Source organism: Somniosus microcephalus, chromosome 9 (genome assembly GCF_052327205.1).
Source record: "Somniosus microcephalus isolate GS21.2 chromosome 9, FLI_Smic_1.0, whole genome shotgun sequence".
NCBI classification, from domain to species: domain Eukaryota; kingdom Metazoa; phylum Chordata; class Chondrichthyes; order Squaliformes; family Somniosidae; genus Somniosus; species Somniosus microcephalus.
In genome coordinates, this window is record NC_140995.1 from 250,495,054 (window position 1) to 250,511,388 (window position 16,335).

The window sequence follows — 16,335 nt, forward strand, 5'->3', positions numbered from 1 at the left end:
TGGAAGTTGATGAAGTGTCGAGACAGTATCTCACGATCAACATGCATAAGGGCTTATATCAGTATAATAGGCTGGTTTTTGGCGTGGCATCGGCTCTGGCTATTTGGCAACGGGCCATGGAACAGGTCTTGCAGGGAATTCCAGGGACACAGTGTTACTTGGATGACATCCTGGTTACAGGAGATAACGATAGTGATCACCTCGCGAATTTGGAACAGGTGCTCATCAGATTGAAAGAATATGGGCTAAGAGCTAATCGCCAGAAATGCGAGTTTTTTCAGAAGCAAATTTCGTACTGTGGCCACGTTATTGACGAGGGGTTACATAAGTCCCCTGACAAGATTGAGGCAGTAGTCAAGGCTCCAGCACCGGAAAATGTGTCACAGTTGAGGTCGTTCCTCGGGCTGGTTAACTACTACTACAAGTTTTTACCAAATTTATCTACGGTGTTACACCCACTAAACACCCTCTTGCAAACGGGAATACCATGGAAGTGGAGCGATGACTGTAAGCGGGCTTTTCAGAAGAGCAAGGCGTTGATCACGTCTAAGGAAGTGTTGGCTCACTTTAACCCAACGCTACCTATTCGGTTGGCTTGTGATGCATCTCCCTATGGTATCGGGGCGGTGCTTTCACATAGGTTTCCAGATGGCTCGGAAAGGCCAGTCGCTTTTGCATCCAGATCATTGACCTCCGCTGAGCGCAACTATGCTCCGATAGATAGGGAGGCCCTCAGCCTCGTGTGGGGAGTGAAGAAATTTAACCACTACCTGCACGGACAACAGTTTACACTGCTGACAGATCATCAACCATTGGTTTCCATATTCAATCCTAAGAAGGGTGTTCCGGTAATGACGGCGCAGAGGCTTCAGAGATGGTCCCTTTTCCTAGGGGCCCATCAATACGATATTGAGTTCAAAGGTACAAAGCAACATGGTAATGCTGATGGGCTGTCGCGCCTGCCACTACCTACAGCAGAAGAGGCACCGGCAGTTGATCCTGTCGAGATATTCCACTCGACCATCATCGAATGCTTGCCAGTCACCAATGCGGGTATTGAGAGAGAGACCCGAAATGACCCGACACTGTCTCGGGTCTACGATTTGACGGTGAAGGGATGGCCAGCACATGGCGAACCACTGTTACCAGCATTCTCAGCCAGACGAGAACAGCTGTCCGTATGTCAAGGAACACTGATGTATGGAACAAGGGTGGTTATTCCTCCTAAATTACGGGAGAGAGTCTTAAAAGAATTGCATGAAGGTCATCTGGGGGGAGTCAAGATGAAAAGCCTTGCTAGGGCTTATGTGTGGTGGCCAGGTATCGACAAACAAATAGAGGATCTGACTAAAAGCTGCTCAGGGTGCCAAAAAGTTCAAAATGCACCTCCAATTGCACCGCTGCATCCGTGGGAATGGCCTTCAGCTCCATGGCAACGCGTGCATATTGACTTTGCAGGTCCATTCATGGATTCCATGTTTTTGATAGGAGTAGACGCACACTCTAAATGGCCAGAAGTGATCAAGATGTCGACCACTACCACTGAGAAGACGATTGCAGTCTTGAGAACTATATTTGCGAGGAATGGATTGCCCGAGCAAATTTGTTCAGACAACGGACCACAGTTCGTGTCAGAAGAATTCCAGAAATTCGTGAAAAAGAATGGGGTGAAACACTATACATCTGCCCCATACCATCCGGCTACAAATGGGTTGGCCGAGAGATTTGTACAAACATTCAAAAAGGCGATAAAGGCCATGAGCGAAGACCATATTCCACTACAACACAAGGTGGACAATTTCCTAATGGCATATCGAAACGCCACGCATGCAGTGACAAATCAAAGCCCTGCCATCATGTTCTATAACAGAAGGTTGCGGTCCCGGTTGGATTTGTTAAAACCCAATGTGAGACGGGAAGTTGAACACAAGCAATTCCAACACATAAATGAAAAGGCCACTCGGAGTTTTGAAATAGGACAACCAGTGTTGGCCAGGGACTATAGAAATGATAAATGGCAACCTGGAACAATTTGTGCATGGCAGGGGCCTTTGATGTACACGGTAGACACTGGGGAGAACGTAATATGACGTCATGCTGACCAACTTGTGGGATCAAGAACAAGGGTCAACCTCATGTCTCCGGCAGAGACACCAGTTGAAGAATTTATTGAGCCTGTAGCATCTACCTCGGACTCGGTTGTATTAGATGATGTTGAATCCATAGAACATCAATTGAATGAGTCACCCCAGCAACGGGAACAAGAGATCCCTGAAAGGCGTTATCCGGCACAGATCCGGAAGCCTCTTCAGAGACTGAACCTTTGAATATTCATTGTGTGTAAATTGTATATATATGTATATATATTCATGTACTGTATTAATGGGGTGTCCACTGTTAAGCTAAAAGGGGAGGAATTGTAGTGTATGTAACCTGTGCTACCTTAAGAGGACACCTGAAGGTGAAGGACTACTTGTAACAGCTCCTGCACATTGTAGTACCAATAGTGACCACACCAGTATATAAACCCTGTGGAGTAATATGTATCTCAGTTCCCGCTCTGACCCTCAATCACTAAAGACCTGTTTAGTTACTCTCTGTTGTCTGTGTCGTGTTATTCATAATAACTGCACTTGTAAACACAGACTCAACAGAGGGAACTTTACTCTGTATCTAACCCGTGCTGTACCTGCCCTGGGAGTGTTTGATTGGACAGTGTAGAGGGAGCTTTACTCTGCATCTAACCCGTACTGTACCTGCCCTGGGAGTGTTTGGTTGGACAGTGTAGAGGGAGCTTTACTCTGTATCTAACCCGTGCTGTACCTGCCCTGGGAGTGTTTGATGGGACAGTGTAGAGGGAGCTTTACTCTGTATCTAACCCGTGCTGCACCTGCCCTGGGAGTGTTTGATGGGACAGTGTAGAGGGAGCTTTACTCTGTATTTAACCCGTGCTGTACCTGCCCTGGGAGTGTTTGTTGGGACAGTGTAGAGGTAGCTTTACTCTGTATCTAACCCGTGCTGTACCTGCCCTGGGAGTGTTTGATGGGACAGTGTAGAGGGAGCTTTACTCTGTATCTAACCCGTGCTGTACCTGCCCTGGGAGTGTTTGATGGGACAGTGTAGAGGGAGCTTTACTCTGTATCTAACCCCGTGCTGTACCTGCCCTGGGAGTGTTTGATGGGACGGTGTGGAGGGAGCTTTACTCTGTATCTTACCTGTGCTGTACCTGCCCTGGGAGTGTTTGATGGGACAGTGTAGAGGGAGCTTTACTCTGTATCTAACCCATGCTGTGCCTGCCCTGGGAGTGTTTGATGGGACAGTGTAGAGGGAGCTTTACTCTGTATCTAACCCCGTGCTGTACCTGCCCTGGGAGTGTTTGATGGCATAGTGTAGAGGGACCTTTACTCTGTATCTAACCCGTGCTGTACCTGCCCTGGGAGTGTTTGATGGGACAGTGTAGCGGGAGCTTTACTCTGTATCTAACCCGTGCTGTACCTGCCCTGGGAGTGTTTGATGGGACAGTGTAGAGGGAGCTTTACTGTGTATCTAACTTGTGCTGTACCTGCCCTGGGAGTGTTTGATGGGACAGTGTAGAGGGAGCTTTACTCTGTATCTAACCCGTGCTGTACCTGCCCTGGGAGTGTTTGATGGGATAGTGTAGAGGGAGCTTTACTCTGTATCTAACCCGTGCTGTACCTGCACTGGGAGTGTTTGATGGGACAGTGTAGAGGGAGCTTTACTCTGTATCTAACCCGTGCTGTACCTGCCCTGGGAGTGTTTGATGGGACAGTGTAGAGGGAGCTTTACTGTGTATCTAACCCGTGCTGTACCTGCCCTGGGAGTGTTTGATGGGACAGTGTAGAGGGACCTTTACTCTGTATCTAACCCGTGCTGTACCTGCCCTGGGAGTGTTTGATGGGACAGTGTAGAGGGAGCTTTACTCTGTATCTAACCCGTGCTGTACCTGCCCTGGGAGTGTTTGATGGGGCAGTGTAGAGGGAGCTTTAATCTGTATCTAACCCGTGCTGTACCTGCTCTGGGAGTGTTTGATGGGACAGTGTAGAGGGAGCTTTACTCTGTATTGAACCCGTGCTGTACCTGCCCTGGGAGTGTTTGATGGGACAGTGTAGAGGGAGCTTTACTCTGTATTGAACCCGTGCTGTACCTGCCCTGGGAGTGTTTGATGGGACAGTGTAGAGGGAGCTTTACTCTGTATCTAACTCTGCTATCTCATATCTCTCTGTTTTCACCTGTGGTATTCAGTTAAGACCCTTGCTGTGCTCAGTGAATGAAAGTCATTTTAACATTCCGAAATGCAAAGGCCTCTAAAATGTGACCCCGAACCCCATTGTTTCAATCTGATTGGTGAGCCAGAAACATAGACTCCATCTCTGGTCTGGTTCACATCGCCAAACTAACAGGTGCTGAGAGCAAGTGTGTGAAATGTGATGGGATTGTGTATTCCAGGGGACTGCTGGCTCCTGGCTGCCATTGCCTCACTGACCCTCAATGAAGAGATCCTGAGCAGAGTCGTTCCCAGTGGACAATCGTTCGGCCCAGGGTATGCCGGAATCTTCCATTTCCAGGTAGCAAATCAATCCTCAATCAGCAGAAATATCAAATCTGGGTTTCAGCAATTTTATTCATATCCATCTCTGTCTCTGACTCTCTGTCTCTGACTCCAATTCCAATTCCAATTCCAATTAAAATGCTTTATTGGCATGAAAGTTTACAGAGAACCATATTGCCAAAGCTTACATAGCAAAAAGGTACAGTTTTCCAACATTCTGTAGGTGTCAATCGATTTGACATTTGTTGGGTACATACAATATTACTTTTAAACAATATTAATTTTAAACAGTCTTTGTACTTCATTTGGTACGTTCAATATTAATTTTAAACAGTCTTAATTTTAAACAGTCCTCAGGTTGTGACATGTTGTTACATATTTGGCCCCAAGGTATGGTCTGTCTCCTTCTCCTAGGACTAATCTCAATTTTGACAGATCATCCAATTCCTTGAAATCTGGGGTTGTTTGGCTTAGCTTGTTGAATAATATGTTTCTTGATGTGTTGAATTTTTCGCATTTTAGGAGGAAATGCATTTCTGTTTCAACCTCGCCAGCCAGACATTGATCGCATATTCTATTCTCTCTAGGCTGCCAGGATTTCTTGTATCTGCCTTTTTCAATTTCCAGTTGGTGGTCGCTTAGTCTGTACCTGGTGAGGGTCTGTCTCTGTCTCTCTGTCTCTGACTCTCTGTGTCTCTCACTCTCTGTGTCTCTGACTCTCTCTGTCTCTGACTCTCTGTGTCTCTGACTCTCTCTGTCTCTGACTCTCTCTGTCTCTGACTCTCTGTGTCTCTGACTCTCTGTGTCTCTGACTCTCTGTGTCTCTGACTATCTGTCTCTGTGTCTCTGACTCTCTGTCTCTGACTCTCTGTGTCTGACTCTCTCTGTCTCTGACTCTCTGTCTCTGACTCTCTGTCTCTGACTCTCTGTGTCTCTGACTCTCTGTCTCTGACTCTCTGTCTCTGACTCTCTGTGTCTCTGACTCTCTGTGTCTCTGACTCTCTCTGTCTCTGACTCTCTCTGTCTCTGACTCTCTGTCTCTCTGACTCTCTGTGTCTCTGACTCTCTGTCTCTGACTCTCTGTGTCTCTGACTCTCTGTCTCTCACTCTCTGTGTCTCTGACTCTCTGTGTCTCTGACTCTCTGTGTCTCTGACTCTCTCTCTCTGACTCTCTGTCTCTGACTCTCTGTGTCTCTGACTCTCTCTGTCTCCGACTCTCTGTGTCTCACTCTCTGTGTCTCTGACTCTCTGTGTCTCTGACTCTCTGTCTCTCACTCTCTGTGTCTCTGACTCTCTGTCTCTGACTCTCTGTGTCTCTGACTCTCTCTCTCTGACTCTCTGTCTCTGAATCTCTGTGTCTCTGACTCTCTCTGTCTCCGACTCTCTGTGTCTCTGACTCTCTGTCTCTGACTCTCTGTCTCTGACTCTCTGTGTCTCTGACTCTCTCTCTCTGACTCTCTCTGTCTCTGACTCTCTGTGTCTCTGACTCTCTGTGTCTCTGACTCTCTGTCTCTGACTCTCTGTGTCTCTGACTCTCTGTCTCTGACTCTCTGTCTCTGACTCTCTCTGTCTCTGACTCTCTGTGTCTCTGACTCTCTCTGTCTCTGACTCTCTGTGTCTCTGACTCTCTGTGTCTCTGACTCTCTGTCTCTGACTCTCTCTGTCTCTGACTCTCTGTCTCTGACTCTCTGTGTCTCTGACTCTCTGTGTCTCCGACTCTCTGTGTCTCCGACTCTCTCTGTCTCTGACTCTCTGTCTCTGACTCTCTGTGTCTCTGACTCTCTGTCTCTGACTCTCTGTGTCTTTGACTCTCTGTCTCTGACTCTCTGTGTCTCTGACTCTCTGTGTCTCTGACTCTCTGTCTCTGACTCTCTCTGTCTCTGACTCTCTGTGTCTCTGACTCTCTGTGTCTCTGACTCTCTGTCTCTGACTCTCTGTGTCTCTGACTCTCTGTGTCTCTGACTCTCTGTCTCTGACTCTCTGTGTCTCTGACTCTCTGTGTCTCTGACTCTCTGTCTCTGACTCTCTGTGTCTCTGACTCTGTGTCTCTGACTCTCTGTGTCTCTGACTCTCTGTCTCTGACTCTCTGTGTCTTTGACTCTCTGTCTCTGACTCTCTGTGTCTCTGACTCTCTGTGTCTCTGACTCTCTGTGTCTCTGACTCTCTGTCTCTGATTCTCTCTGTCTCTGACTCTCTGTGTCTCTGACTCTCTGTCTCTGACTCTCTGTGTCTCTGACTCTCTGTGTCTCTGACTCTCTGTCTCTGACTCTCTGTCTCTGACTCTCTGTGTCTCTGACTCTCTGTCTCTGACTCTCTGTGTCTCTGACTCTCTGTCTCTGACTCTCTCTGTCTCTGACTCTCTCTGTCTCTGACTCTCTCTGTCTCTGACTCTCTGTGTCTCTGACTCTCTGTCTCTGACTCTCTGTCTCTGACTCTCTGTCTCTGACTCTCTGTGTCTCTGACTCTCTGTCTCTGACTCTCTGTGTCTCTGACTCTCTCTGTCTCTGACTCTCTGACTCTCTGTGTCTCTGACTCTCTGTGTCTCTGACTCTCTCTGTCTCTGACTCTCTCTGTCTCTGACTCTCTGTGTCTCTGACTCTCTCTGTCTCTGACTCTCTCTGTCTCTGACTCTCTGTCTCTGACTCTCTCTGTCTCTGACTCTCTGTGTCTTTGACTCTCTGTGTCTCTGACTCTCTGTGTCTCTGACTCTCTGTGTCTCTGACTCTCTCTGTCTCTGACTCTCTGTCTCTGACTCTCTCTGTCTCTGACTCTCTGTCTCTGACTCTCTGTGTCTCTGACTCTCTGTGTCTCTGACTCTCTCTGTCTCTGACTGTCTGTGTCTCTGACTCTCTGTGTCTCTGACTCTCTGTCTCTGACTCTCTGTCTCTGACTCTCTGTGTCTCTGACTCTCTGTGTCTCTGACTCTCTGTCTCTGACTCTCTGTGTCTCTGACTCTCTCTGTCTCTGACTCTCTGTCTCTGACTCTCTGTCTCTCTGACTCTCTGTGTCTCTGACTCTCTGTCTCTGACTCTCTGTGTCTCTGACTCTCTGTCTCTGACTCTCTGTGTCTCTGACTCTCTGTCTCTGACTCTCTGTGTCTCTGACTCTCTGTCTCTGACTCTCTGTGTCTTTGACTCTCTGTCTCTGACTCTCTGTGTCTCTGACTCTCTGTGTCTCTGACTCTCTGTCTCTGACTCTCTCTGTCTCTGACTCTCTGTGTCTCTGACTCTCTGTCTCTGACTCTCTCTGTCTCTGACTCTCTGTGTCTCTGACTCTCTGTCTCTGACTCTCTGTGTCTCTGACTCTCTGTGTCTCTGACTCTCTGTCTCTGACTCTCTGTGTCTCTGACTCTCTGTCTCTGACTCTCTCTGTCTCTGACTCTCTGTGTCTCTGACTCTCTGTCTCTGACTCTCTGTGTCTCTGACTCTCTGTGTCTCTGACTCTCTGTCTCTGACTCTCTGTGTCTCTGACTCTCTGTGTCTCTGACTCTCTGTCTCTGACTCTCTGTCTCTGACTCTCTCTGTCTCTGACTCTCTGTCTCTGACTCTCTCTGTCTCTGACTCTCTGTCTCTGACTCTCTGTTTCTCTGACTCTCTGTCTCCCCGACTCTCTGTGTCTCCGACTCTCTGTGTCTCTGACTCTCTGTCTCTGATTCTCTCTGTCTCTGACTCTCTGTGTCTCTGACTCTCTGTCTCTGACTCTCTGTGTCTCTGACTCTCTGTGTCTCTGACTCTCTGTCTCTGACTCTCTGTCTCTGACTCTCTGTGTCTCTGACTCTCTGTCTCTGACTCTCTGTGTCTCTGACTCTCTGTCTCTGACTCTCTGTGTCTCTGACTCTCTCTGTCTCTGACTCTCTCTGTCTCTGACTCTCTGTCTCTGACTCTCTCTGTCTCTGACTCTCTGTGTCTCTGACTCTCTGTCTCTGACTCTCTGTCTCTGACTCTCTGTCTCTGACTCTCTGTGTCTCTGACTCTCTGTCTCTGACTCTCTGTGTCTCTGACTCTCTCTGTCTCTGACTCTCTGACTCTCTGTGTCTCTGACTCTCTGTGTCTCTGACTCTCTCTGTCTCTGACTCTCTGTGTCTCTGACTCTCTCTGTCTCTGACTCTCTCTGTCTCTGACTCTCTCTGTCTCTGACTCTCTGTCTCTGACTCTCTCTGTCTCTGACTCTCTGTGTCTTTGACTCTCTGTGTCTCTGACTCTCTGTGTCTCTGACTCTCTGTGTCTCTGACTCTCTCTGTCTCTGACTCTCTCTGTCTCTGACTCTCTGTCTCTGACTCTCTCTGTCTCTGACTCTCTGTCTCTGACTCTCTGTGTCTCTGACTCTCTGTGTCTCTGACTCTCTCTGTCTCTGACTCTCTGTGTCTCTGACTCTCTGTGTCTCTGACTCTCTGTCTCTGACTCTCTGTCTCTGACTCTCTGTCTCTCTGACTCTCTGTCTCTGACTCTCTGTCTCTGACTCTCTGTGTCTCTGACTCTCTGTGTCTCTGACTCTCTGTGTCTCTGACTCTCTCTGTCTCTGACTCTCTCTGTCTCTGACTCTCTGTCTCTGACTCTCTGTCTCTGACTCTCTGTGTCTCTGACTCTCTCTGTCTCTGACTCTCTCTCTCTGACTCTCTGTGTCTCTGACTCTCTGTCTCTGACTCTCTGTGTCTCCGACTCTCTGTGTCTCTGACTCTCTGTCTCTGACTCTCTGTGTCTCCGACTCTCTGTGTCTCTGACTCTCTGTCTCTGACTCTCTGTGTCTCTGACTCTCTGTGTCTCTGACTCTCTGTCTCTGACTCTCTGTGTCTCTGACTCTCTGTCTCTGACTCTCTGTGTCTCTGACTCTCTGTCTCTGACTCTCTGTGTCTCTGACTCTCTCTCTCTGACTCTCTCTGTCTCTGACTCTCTGTGTCTCTGACTCTCTGTGTCTCTGACTCTCTCTGTCTCTGACTCTCTGTGTCTCTGACTCTCTGTCTCTGACTCTCTGTGTCTCTGACTCTCTGTGTCTCTGACTCTCTGTCTCTGACTCTCTGTGTCTCTGACTCTCTGTGTCTCTGACTCTCTGTCTCTGACTCTCTGTCTCTGACTCTCTGTGTCTCTGACTGTCTGTGTCTCTGACTCTCTGTCTCTGACTCTCTGTCTCTGACTCTCTGTGTCTCTGACTCTCTGTGTCTCTGACTCTCTGTGTCTCTGACTCTCTCTGTCTCTGACTCTCTCTGTCTCTGACTCTCTGTCTCTGACTCTCTGTCTCTGACTCTCTGTGTCTCTGACTCTCTGTCTCTGACTCTCTCTGTCTCTGACTCTCTCTGTCTCTGACTCTCTGTCTCTGACTCTCTGTGTCTCTGACTCTCTGTGTCTCTGACTCTCTGTCTCTGACTCTCTCTGTCTCTGACTCTCTGTGTCTCTGACTCTCTGTCTCTGACTCTCTGTGTCTCTGACTCTCTGTCTCTGACTCTCTGTCTCTGACTCTCTGTGTCTCTGACTCTCTGTCTCTGACTCTCTGTGTCTCTGACTCTCTGTGTCTCTGACTCTCTGTCTCTGACTCTCTGTCTCTGACTCTCTGTGTCTCTGACTCTCTGTGTCTCTGACTCTCTCTGTCTCTGACTCTCTGTGTCTCTGACTCTCTGTGTCTCTGACTCTCTCTGTCTCTGACTCTCTGTCTCTGACTCTCTGTGTCTCTGACTCTCTCTGTCTCTGACTCTCTCTGTCTCTGACTCTCTGTGTCTCTGACTCTCTCTGTCTCTGACTCTCTGTCTCTGACTCTCTCTGTCTCTGACTCTCTGTGTCTTTGACTCTCTGTGTCTCTGACTCTCTGTGTCTCTGACTCTCTGTGTCTCTGACTCTCTGTGTCTCTGACTCTCTCTGTCTCTGACTCTCTGTCTCTGACTCTCTCTGTCTCTGACTCTCTGTCTCTGACTCTCTGTGTCTCTGACTCTCTGTGTCTCTGACTCTCTCTGTCTCTGACTCTCTGTGTCTCTGACTCTCTGTGTCTCTGACTCTCTCTGTCTCTGACTCTCTGTGTCTCTGACTCTATCTGTCTCTGACTCTCTCTGTCTCTGACTCTCTGTGTCTCTGACTCTCTCTGTCTCTGACTCTCTGTCTCTGACTCTCTGTCTCTGACTCTCTGTGTCTCTGACTCTCTGTGTCTCTGACTCTCTCTGTCTCTGACTCTCTGTGTCTCTGACTCTCTGTCTCTGACTCTCTGTCTCTGACTCTCTGTGTCTCTGACTCTCTGTGTCTCTGACTCTCTGTCTCTGACTCTCTGTGTCTCTGACTCTCTCTGTCTCTGACTCTCTGTCTCTGACTCTCTGTCTCTCTGACTCTCTGTGTCTCTGACTCTCTGTCTCTGACTCTCTGTGTCTCTGACTCTCTGTCTCTGACTCTCTGTGTCTCTGACTCTCTGTCTCTGACTCTCTGTGTCTCTGACTCTCTGTCTCTGACTCTCTGTGTCTTTGACTCTCTGTCTCTGACTCTCTGTGTCTCTGACTCTCTGTGTCTCTGACTCTCTGTGTCTCTGACTCTCTGTCTCTGACTCTCTCTGTCTCTGACTCTCTGTGTCTCTGACTCTCTGTGTCTCTGACTCTCTGTCTCTGACTCTCTCTGTCTCTGACTCTCTGTCTCTGACGCTCTGTGTCTCTGACTCTCTGTGTCTCTGACTCTCTGTCTCTGACTCTCTGTGTCTCTGACTCTCTGTCTCTGACTCTCTCTGTCTCTGACTCTCTGTGTCTCTGACTCTCTGTCTCTGACTCTCTGTGTCTCTGACTCTCTGTGTCTCTGACTCTCTGTCTCTGACTCTCTGTGTCTCTGACTCTCTGTGTCTCTGACTCTCTGTCTCTGACTCTCTGTCTCTGACTCTCTCTGTCTCTGACTCTCTGTGTCTCTGACTCTCTGTGTCTCTGACTCTCTGTCTCTGACTCTCTGTCTCTGACTCTCTGTGTCTCTGACTCTCTGTGTCTCTGACTCTCTGTCTCTGACTCTCTGTCTCTGACTCTCTCTGTCTCTGACTCTCTGTGTCTCTGACTCTCTGTGTCTCTGACTCTCTGTGTCTCTGACTCTCTGTCTCTGACTCTCTCTGTCTCTGACTCTCTGTCTCTGACTCTCTGTGTCTCTGACTCTCTGTCTCCCCGACTCTCTGTGTCTCCGACTCTCTGTGTCTCTGACTCTCTGTCTCTGATTCTCTCTGTCTCTGACTCTCTGTGTCTCTGACTCTCTGTCTCTGACTCTCTGTGTCTCTGACTCTCTGTGTCTCTGACTCTCTGTCTCTGACTCTCTGTCTCTGACTCTCTGTGTCTCTGACTCTCTGTGTCTCTGACTCTCTGTGTCTCTGACTCTCTCTGTCTCTGACTCTCTGTCTCTGACTCTCTCTGTCTCTGACTCTCTGTCTCTGACTCTCTGTGTCTCTGACTCTCTGTGTCTCTGACTCTCTCTGTCTCTGACTCTCTGTGTCTCTGACTCTCTGTGTCTCTGACTCTCTCTGTCTCTGACTCTCTGTGTCTCTGACTCTATCTGTCTCTGACTCTCTCTGTCTCTGACTCTCTGTGTCTCTGACTCTCTCTGTCTCTGACTCTCTGTCTCTGACTCTCTGTGTCTCTGACTCTCTGTGTCTCTGACTCTCTCTGTCTCTGACTGTCTGTGTCTCTGACTCTCTGTGTCTCTGACTCTCTGTCTCTGACTCTCTGTCTCTGACTCTCTGTGTCTCTGACTCTCTGTCTCTGACTCTCTGTGTCTCTGACTCTCTCTGTCTCTGACTCTCTGTCTCTGACTCTCTGTCTCTCTGACTCTCTGTGTCTCTGACTCTCTGTCTCTGACTCTCTGTGTCTCTGACTCTCTGTCTCTGACTCTCTGTGTCTCTGACTCTCTGTCTCTGACTCTCTGTGTCTCTGACTCTCTGTCTCTGACTCTCTGTGTCTTTGACTCTCTGTCTCTGACTCTCTGTGTCTCTGACTCTCTGTGTCTCTGACTCTCTGTGTCTCTGACTCTCTGTCTCTGACTCTCTCTGTCTCTGACTCTCTGTGTCTCTGACTCTCTGTGTCTCTGACTCTCTGTCTCTGACTCTCTCTGTCTCTGACTCTCTGTGTCTCTGACTCTCTGTCTCTGACTCTCTGTGTCTCTGACTCTCTGTGTCTCTGACTCTCTGTCTCTGACTCTCTGTGTCTCTGACTCTCTGTCTCTGACTCTCTCTGTCTCTGACTCTCTGTGTCTCTGACTCTCTGTCTCTGACTCTCTGTGTCTCTGACTCTCTGTGTCTCTGACTCTCTGTCTCTGACTCTCTGTGTCTCTGACTCTCTGTGTCTCTGACTCTCTGTCTCTGACTCTCTCTGTCTCTGACTCTCTGTGTCTCTGACTCTCTGTGTCTCTGACTCTCTGTCTCTGACTCTCTGTCTCTGACTCTCTGTGTCTCTGACTCTCTGTGTCTCTGACTCTCTGTCTCTGACTCTCTGTCTCTGACTCTCTCTGTCTCTGACTCTCTGTGTCTCTGACTCTCTGTGTCTCTGACTCTCTGTGTCTCTGACTCTCTGTGTCTCTGACTCTCTGTCTCTGACTCTCTCTGTCTCTGACTCTCTGTCTCTGACTCTCTGTGTCTCTGACTCTCTGTCTCCCCGACTCTCTGTGTCTCCGACTCTCTGTGTCTCTGACTCTCTGTCTCTGATTCTCTCTGTCTCTGACTCTCTGTGTCTCTGACTCTCTGTCTCTGACTCTCTGTGTCTCTGACTCTCTGTGTCTCTGACTCTCTGTCTCTGACTCTCTGTCTCTGACTCTCTGTGTCTCTGACTCTCTGTCTCTGACTCTCTGTGTCTCTGACTCTCTGTCTCTGACTCTCTGTGTCTCTGACTCTCTGTGTCTCTGACTCTCTCTGTCTCTGACTCTCTGTCTCTGACTCTCTCTGTCTCTGACTCTCTGTGTCTCTGACTCTCTGTCTCTGACTCTCTGTCTCTGACTCTCTGTCTCTGACTCTCTGTGTCTCTGACTCTCTGTCTCTGACTCTCTGTGTCTCTGACTCTCTCTGTCTCTGACTCTCTGACTCTCTGTGTCTCTGACTCTCTGTGTCTCTGACTCTCTGTGTCTCTGACTCTCTCTGTCTCTGACTCTCTGTGTCTCTGACTCTCTCTGTCTCTGACTCTCTCTGTCTCTGACTCTCTGTCTCTGACTCTCTCTGTCTCTGACTCTCTGTGTCTTTGACTCTCTGTGTCTCTGACTCTCTGTGTCTCTGACTCTCTGTGTCTCTGACTCTCTCTGTCTCTGACTCTCTGTCTCTGACTCTCTCTGTCTCTGACTCTCTGTCTCTGACTCTCTGTGTCTCTGACTCTCTGTGTCTCTGACTCTCTCTGTCTCTGACTCTCTGTGTCTCTGACTCTCTGTGTCTCTGACTCTCTCTGTCTCTGACTCTCTGTGTCTCTGACTCTCTCTGTCTCTGACTCTCTCTGTCTCTGACTCTCTGTGTCTCTGACTCTCTCTGTCTCTGACTCTCTGTCTCTGACTCTCTGTGTCTCTGACTCTCTGTGTCTCTGACTGTCTGTGTCTCTGACTCTCTGTGTCTCTGACTCTCTGTGTCTCTGACTCTCTGTGTCTCTGACTCTCTGTCTCTGACTCTCTGTGTCTCTGACTCTCTGTGTCTCTGACTCTCTGTCTCTGACTCTCTGTCTCTGACTCTCTGTCTCTGACTCTCTGTGTCTCTGACTCTCTGTCTCTGACTCTCTGTGTCTCTGACTCTCTGTGTCTCTGACTCTCTGTCTCTGACTCTCTGTCTCTGACTCTCTGTGTCTCTGACTCTCTCTGTCTCTGACTCTCTGTGTCTCTGACTCTCTCTGTCTCTGACTCTCTCTGTCTCTGACTCTCTGTCTCTGACTCTCTGTGTCTCTGACTCTCTGTGTCTCTGACTCTCTGTCTCTGACTCTCTGTGTCTCTGACTCTCTGTCTCTGACTCTCTGTGTCTCTGACTCTCTGTGTCTCTGACTCTCTGTCTCTGACTCTCTGTCTCTGACTCTCTGTGTCTCTGACTCTCTGTGTCTCTGACTCTCTCTGTCTCTGACTCTCTGTGTCTCTGACTCTCTGTGTCTCTGACTCTCTCTGTCTCTGACTCTCTGTCTCTGACTCTCTGTGTCTCTGACTCTCTGTGTCTCTGACTCTCTGTCTCTGACTCTGTCTCTGACTCTCTGTCTCTGACTCTCTGTCTCTGACTCTCTCTGTGTCTCTGACTCTCTGTCTCTGACTCTCTGTCTCTCTGACTCTCTGTGTCTCTGACTCTCTGTCTCTGACTCTCTCTGTCTCTGACTCTCTATGTCTCTGACTCTCTCTGTCTCTGACTCAGTTCAGTTCAGTTCAAATGCTTTATTGGCATGAAAGTTTACAGAGAACCATATTGCCAAAGCTTACATAGCAAAAAGGTACAGTTTTCCAACATTCTGTAGGTGTCAATCGATTTGACATTTGTTGGGTATATACAATATTACTTTTAAACAATATTAATTTTAAACAGTCTTTCTACTTCATTTGGTACGTTCAATATTAATTTTAAACAGTCTTACTTTTAAACAGTCCTTAGGTTGTGACATGTTGTTACATATTTAGCCCCTCTATATTTAGCCATATAGAGACTCTCTGTCTCTGACTCTCTCTGTCTCTGACTCTCTGTGTCTCTGACTCTCTGTGTCTCTGACTCTCTGTGTCTCTGACTCTCTGTGTCTCTGACTCTCTCTGTCTCTGACTCTCTGTGTCTCTGACTCTCTGTGTCTCTGACTCTCTGTCTCTCTGACTCTCTGTCTCTCTGACTCTCTGTCTCTCTGACTCTCTGTGTCTCTGACTCTCTGTGTCTCTGACTCTCTGTCTCTGACTCTCTCTGTCTCTGACTCTCTGTCTCTGACTCTCTGTGTCTCTGACTCTCTGTCTCTGACTCTCTCTGTCTCTGACTCTCTGTCTCTGACTCTCTGTGTCTCTGACTCTCTGTCTCTGACTCTCTCTGTCTCTGACTCTCTGTGTCTCTGACTCTCTGTGTCTCTGACTCTCTGTGTCTCTGACTCTCTCTGTCTCTGACTCTCTGTCTCTGACTCTCTGTGTCTCTGACTCTGTGTCTCTGACTCTCTCTGTCTCTGACTCTCTGTCTCTGACTCTCTCTGTCTCTGACTCTCTGTCTCTGACTCTCTGTGTCTCTGACTCTCTGTCTCTGACTCTCTGTGTCTCTGACTCTCTGTGTCTCTGACTCTCTGTCTCTGACTCTCTCTGTCTCTGACTCTCTGTGTCTCTGACTCTCTGTCTCTGACTCTCTCTGTCTCTGACTCTCTGTCTCTGACTCTCTGTGTCTCTGACTCTCTGTCTCTGACTCTCTGTCTCTGACTCTCTGTGTCTCTGACTCTCTCTGTCTCCGACTCTCTGTGTCTCCGACTCTCTGTGTCTCTGACTCTCTGTGTCTCTGACTCTCTGTCTCTGACTCTCTGTCTCTGACTCTCTGTGTCTCTGACTCTCTGTCTCTGACTCTCTGTCTCTGACTCTCTGTGTCTCTGACTCTCTGTGTCTCTGACTCTCTCTGTCTCTGACTCTCTGTGTCTCTGACTCTCTGTCTCTGACTCTCTGTGTCTCTGACTCTCTGTGTCTCTGACTCTCTGTCTCTGACTCTCTCTGTCTCTGACTCTCTGTGTCTCTGACTCTCTGTCTCTGACTCTCTGTCTCTGACTCTCTCTGTCTCTGACTCTCTGTCTCTGACTCTCTGTGTCTCTGACTCTCTGTCTCTGACTCTCTGTGTCTCTGACTCTCTGTCTCTGACTCTCTGTCTCTGACTCTCTGTGT

General features: G+C 48.7%; 1 protein-coding gene across 1 annotated transcript in view; it reads left to right on the plus strand.

The window, feature by feature from the left end:
* Nucleotides 1-16,335, plus strand: part of LOC147113215 (calpain-2 catalytic subunit-like) — a 120,544-nt gene that overhangs the window by 17,088 nt on the left and 87,121 nt on the right. The window contains exon 3 of the mRNA XM_085998149.1: nt 4,468-4,586. Coding sequence (XP_085854275.1) covers nt 4,468-4,586 — 119 coding nt within the window. The remainder of the gene's footprint in view (nt 1-4,467; nt 4,587-16,335) is intronic.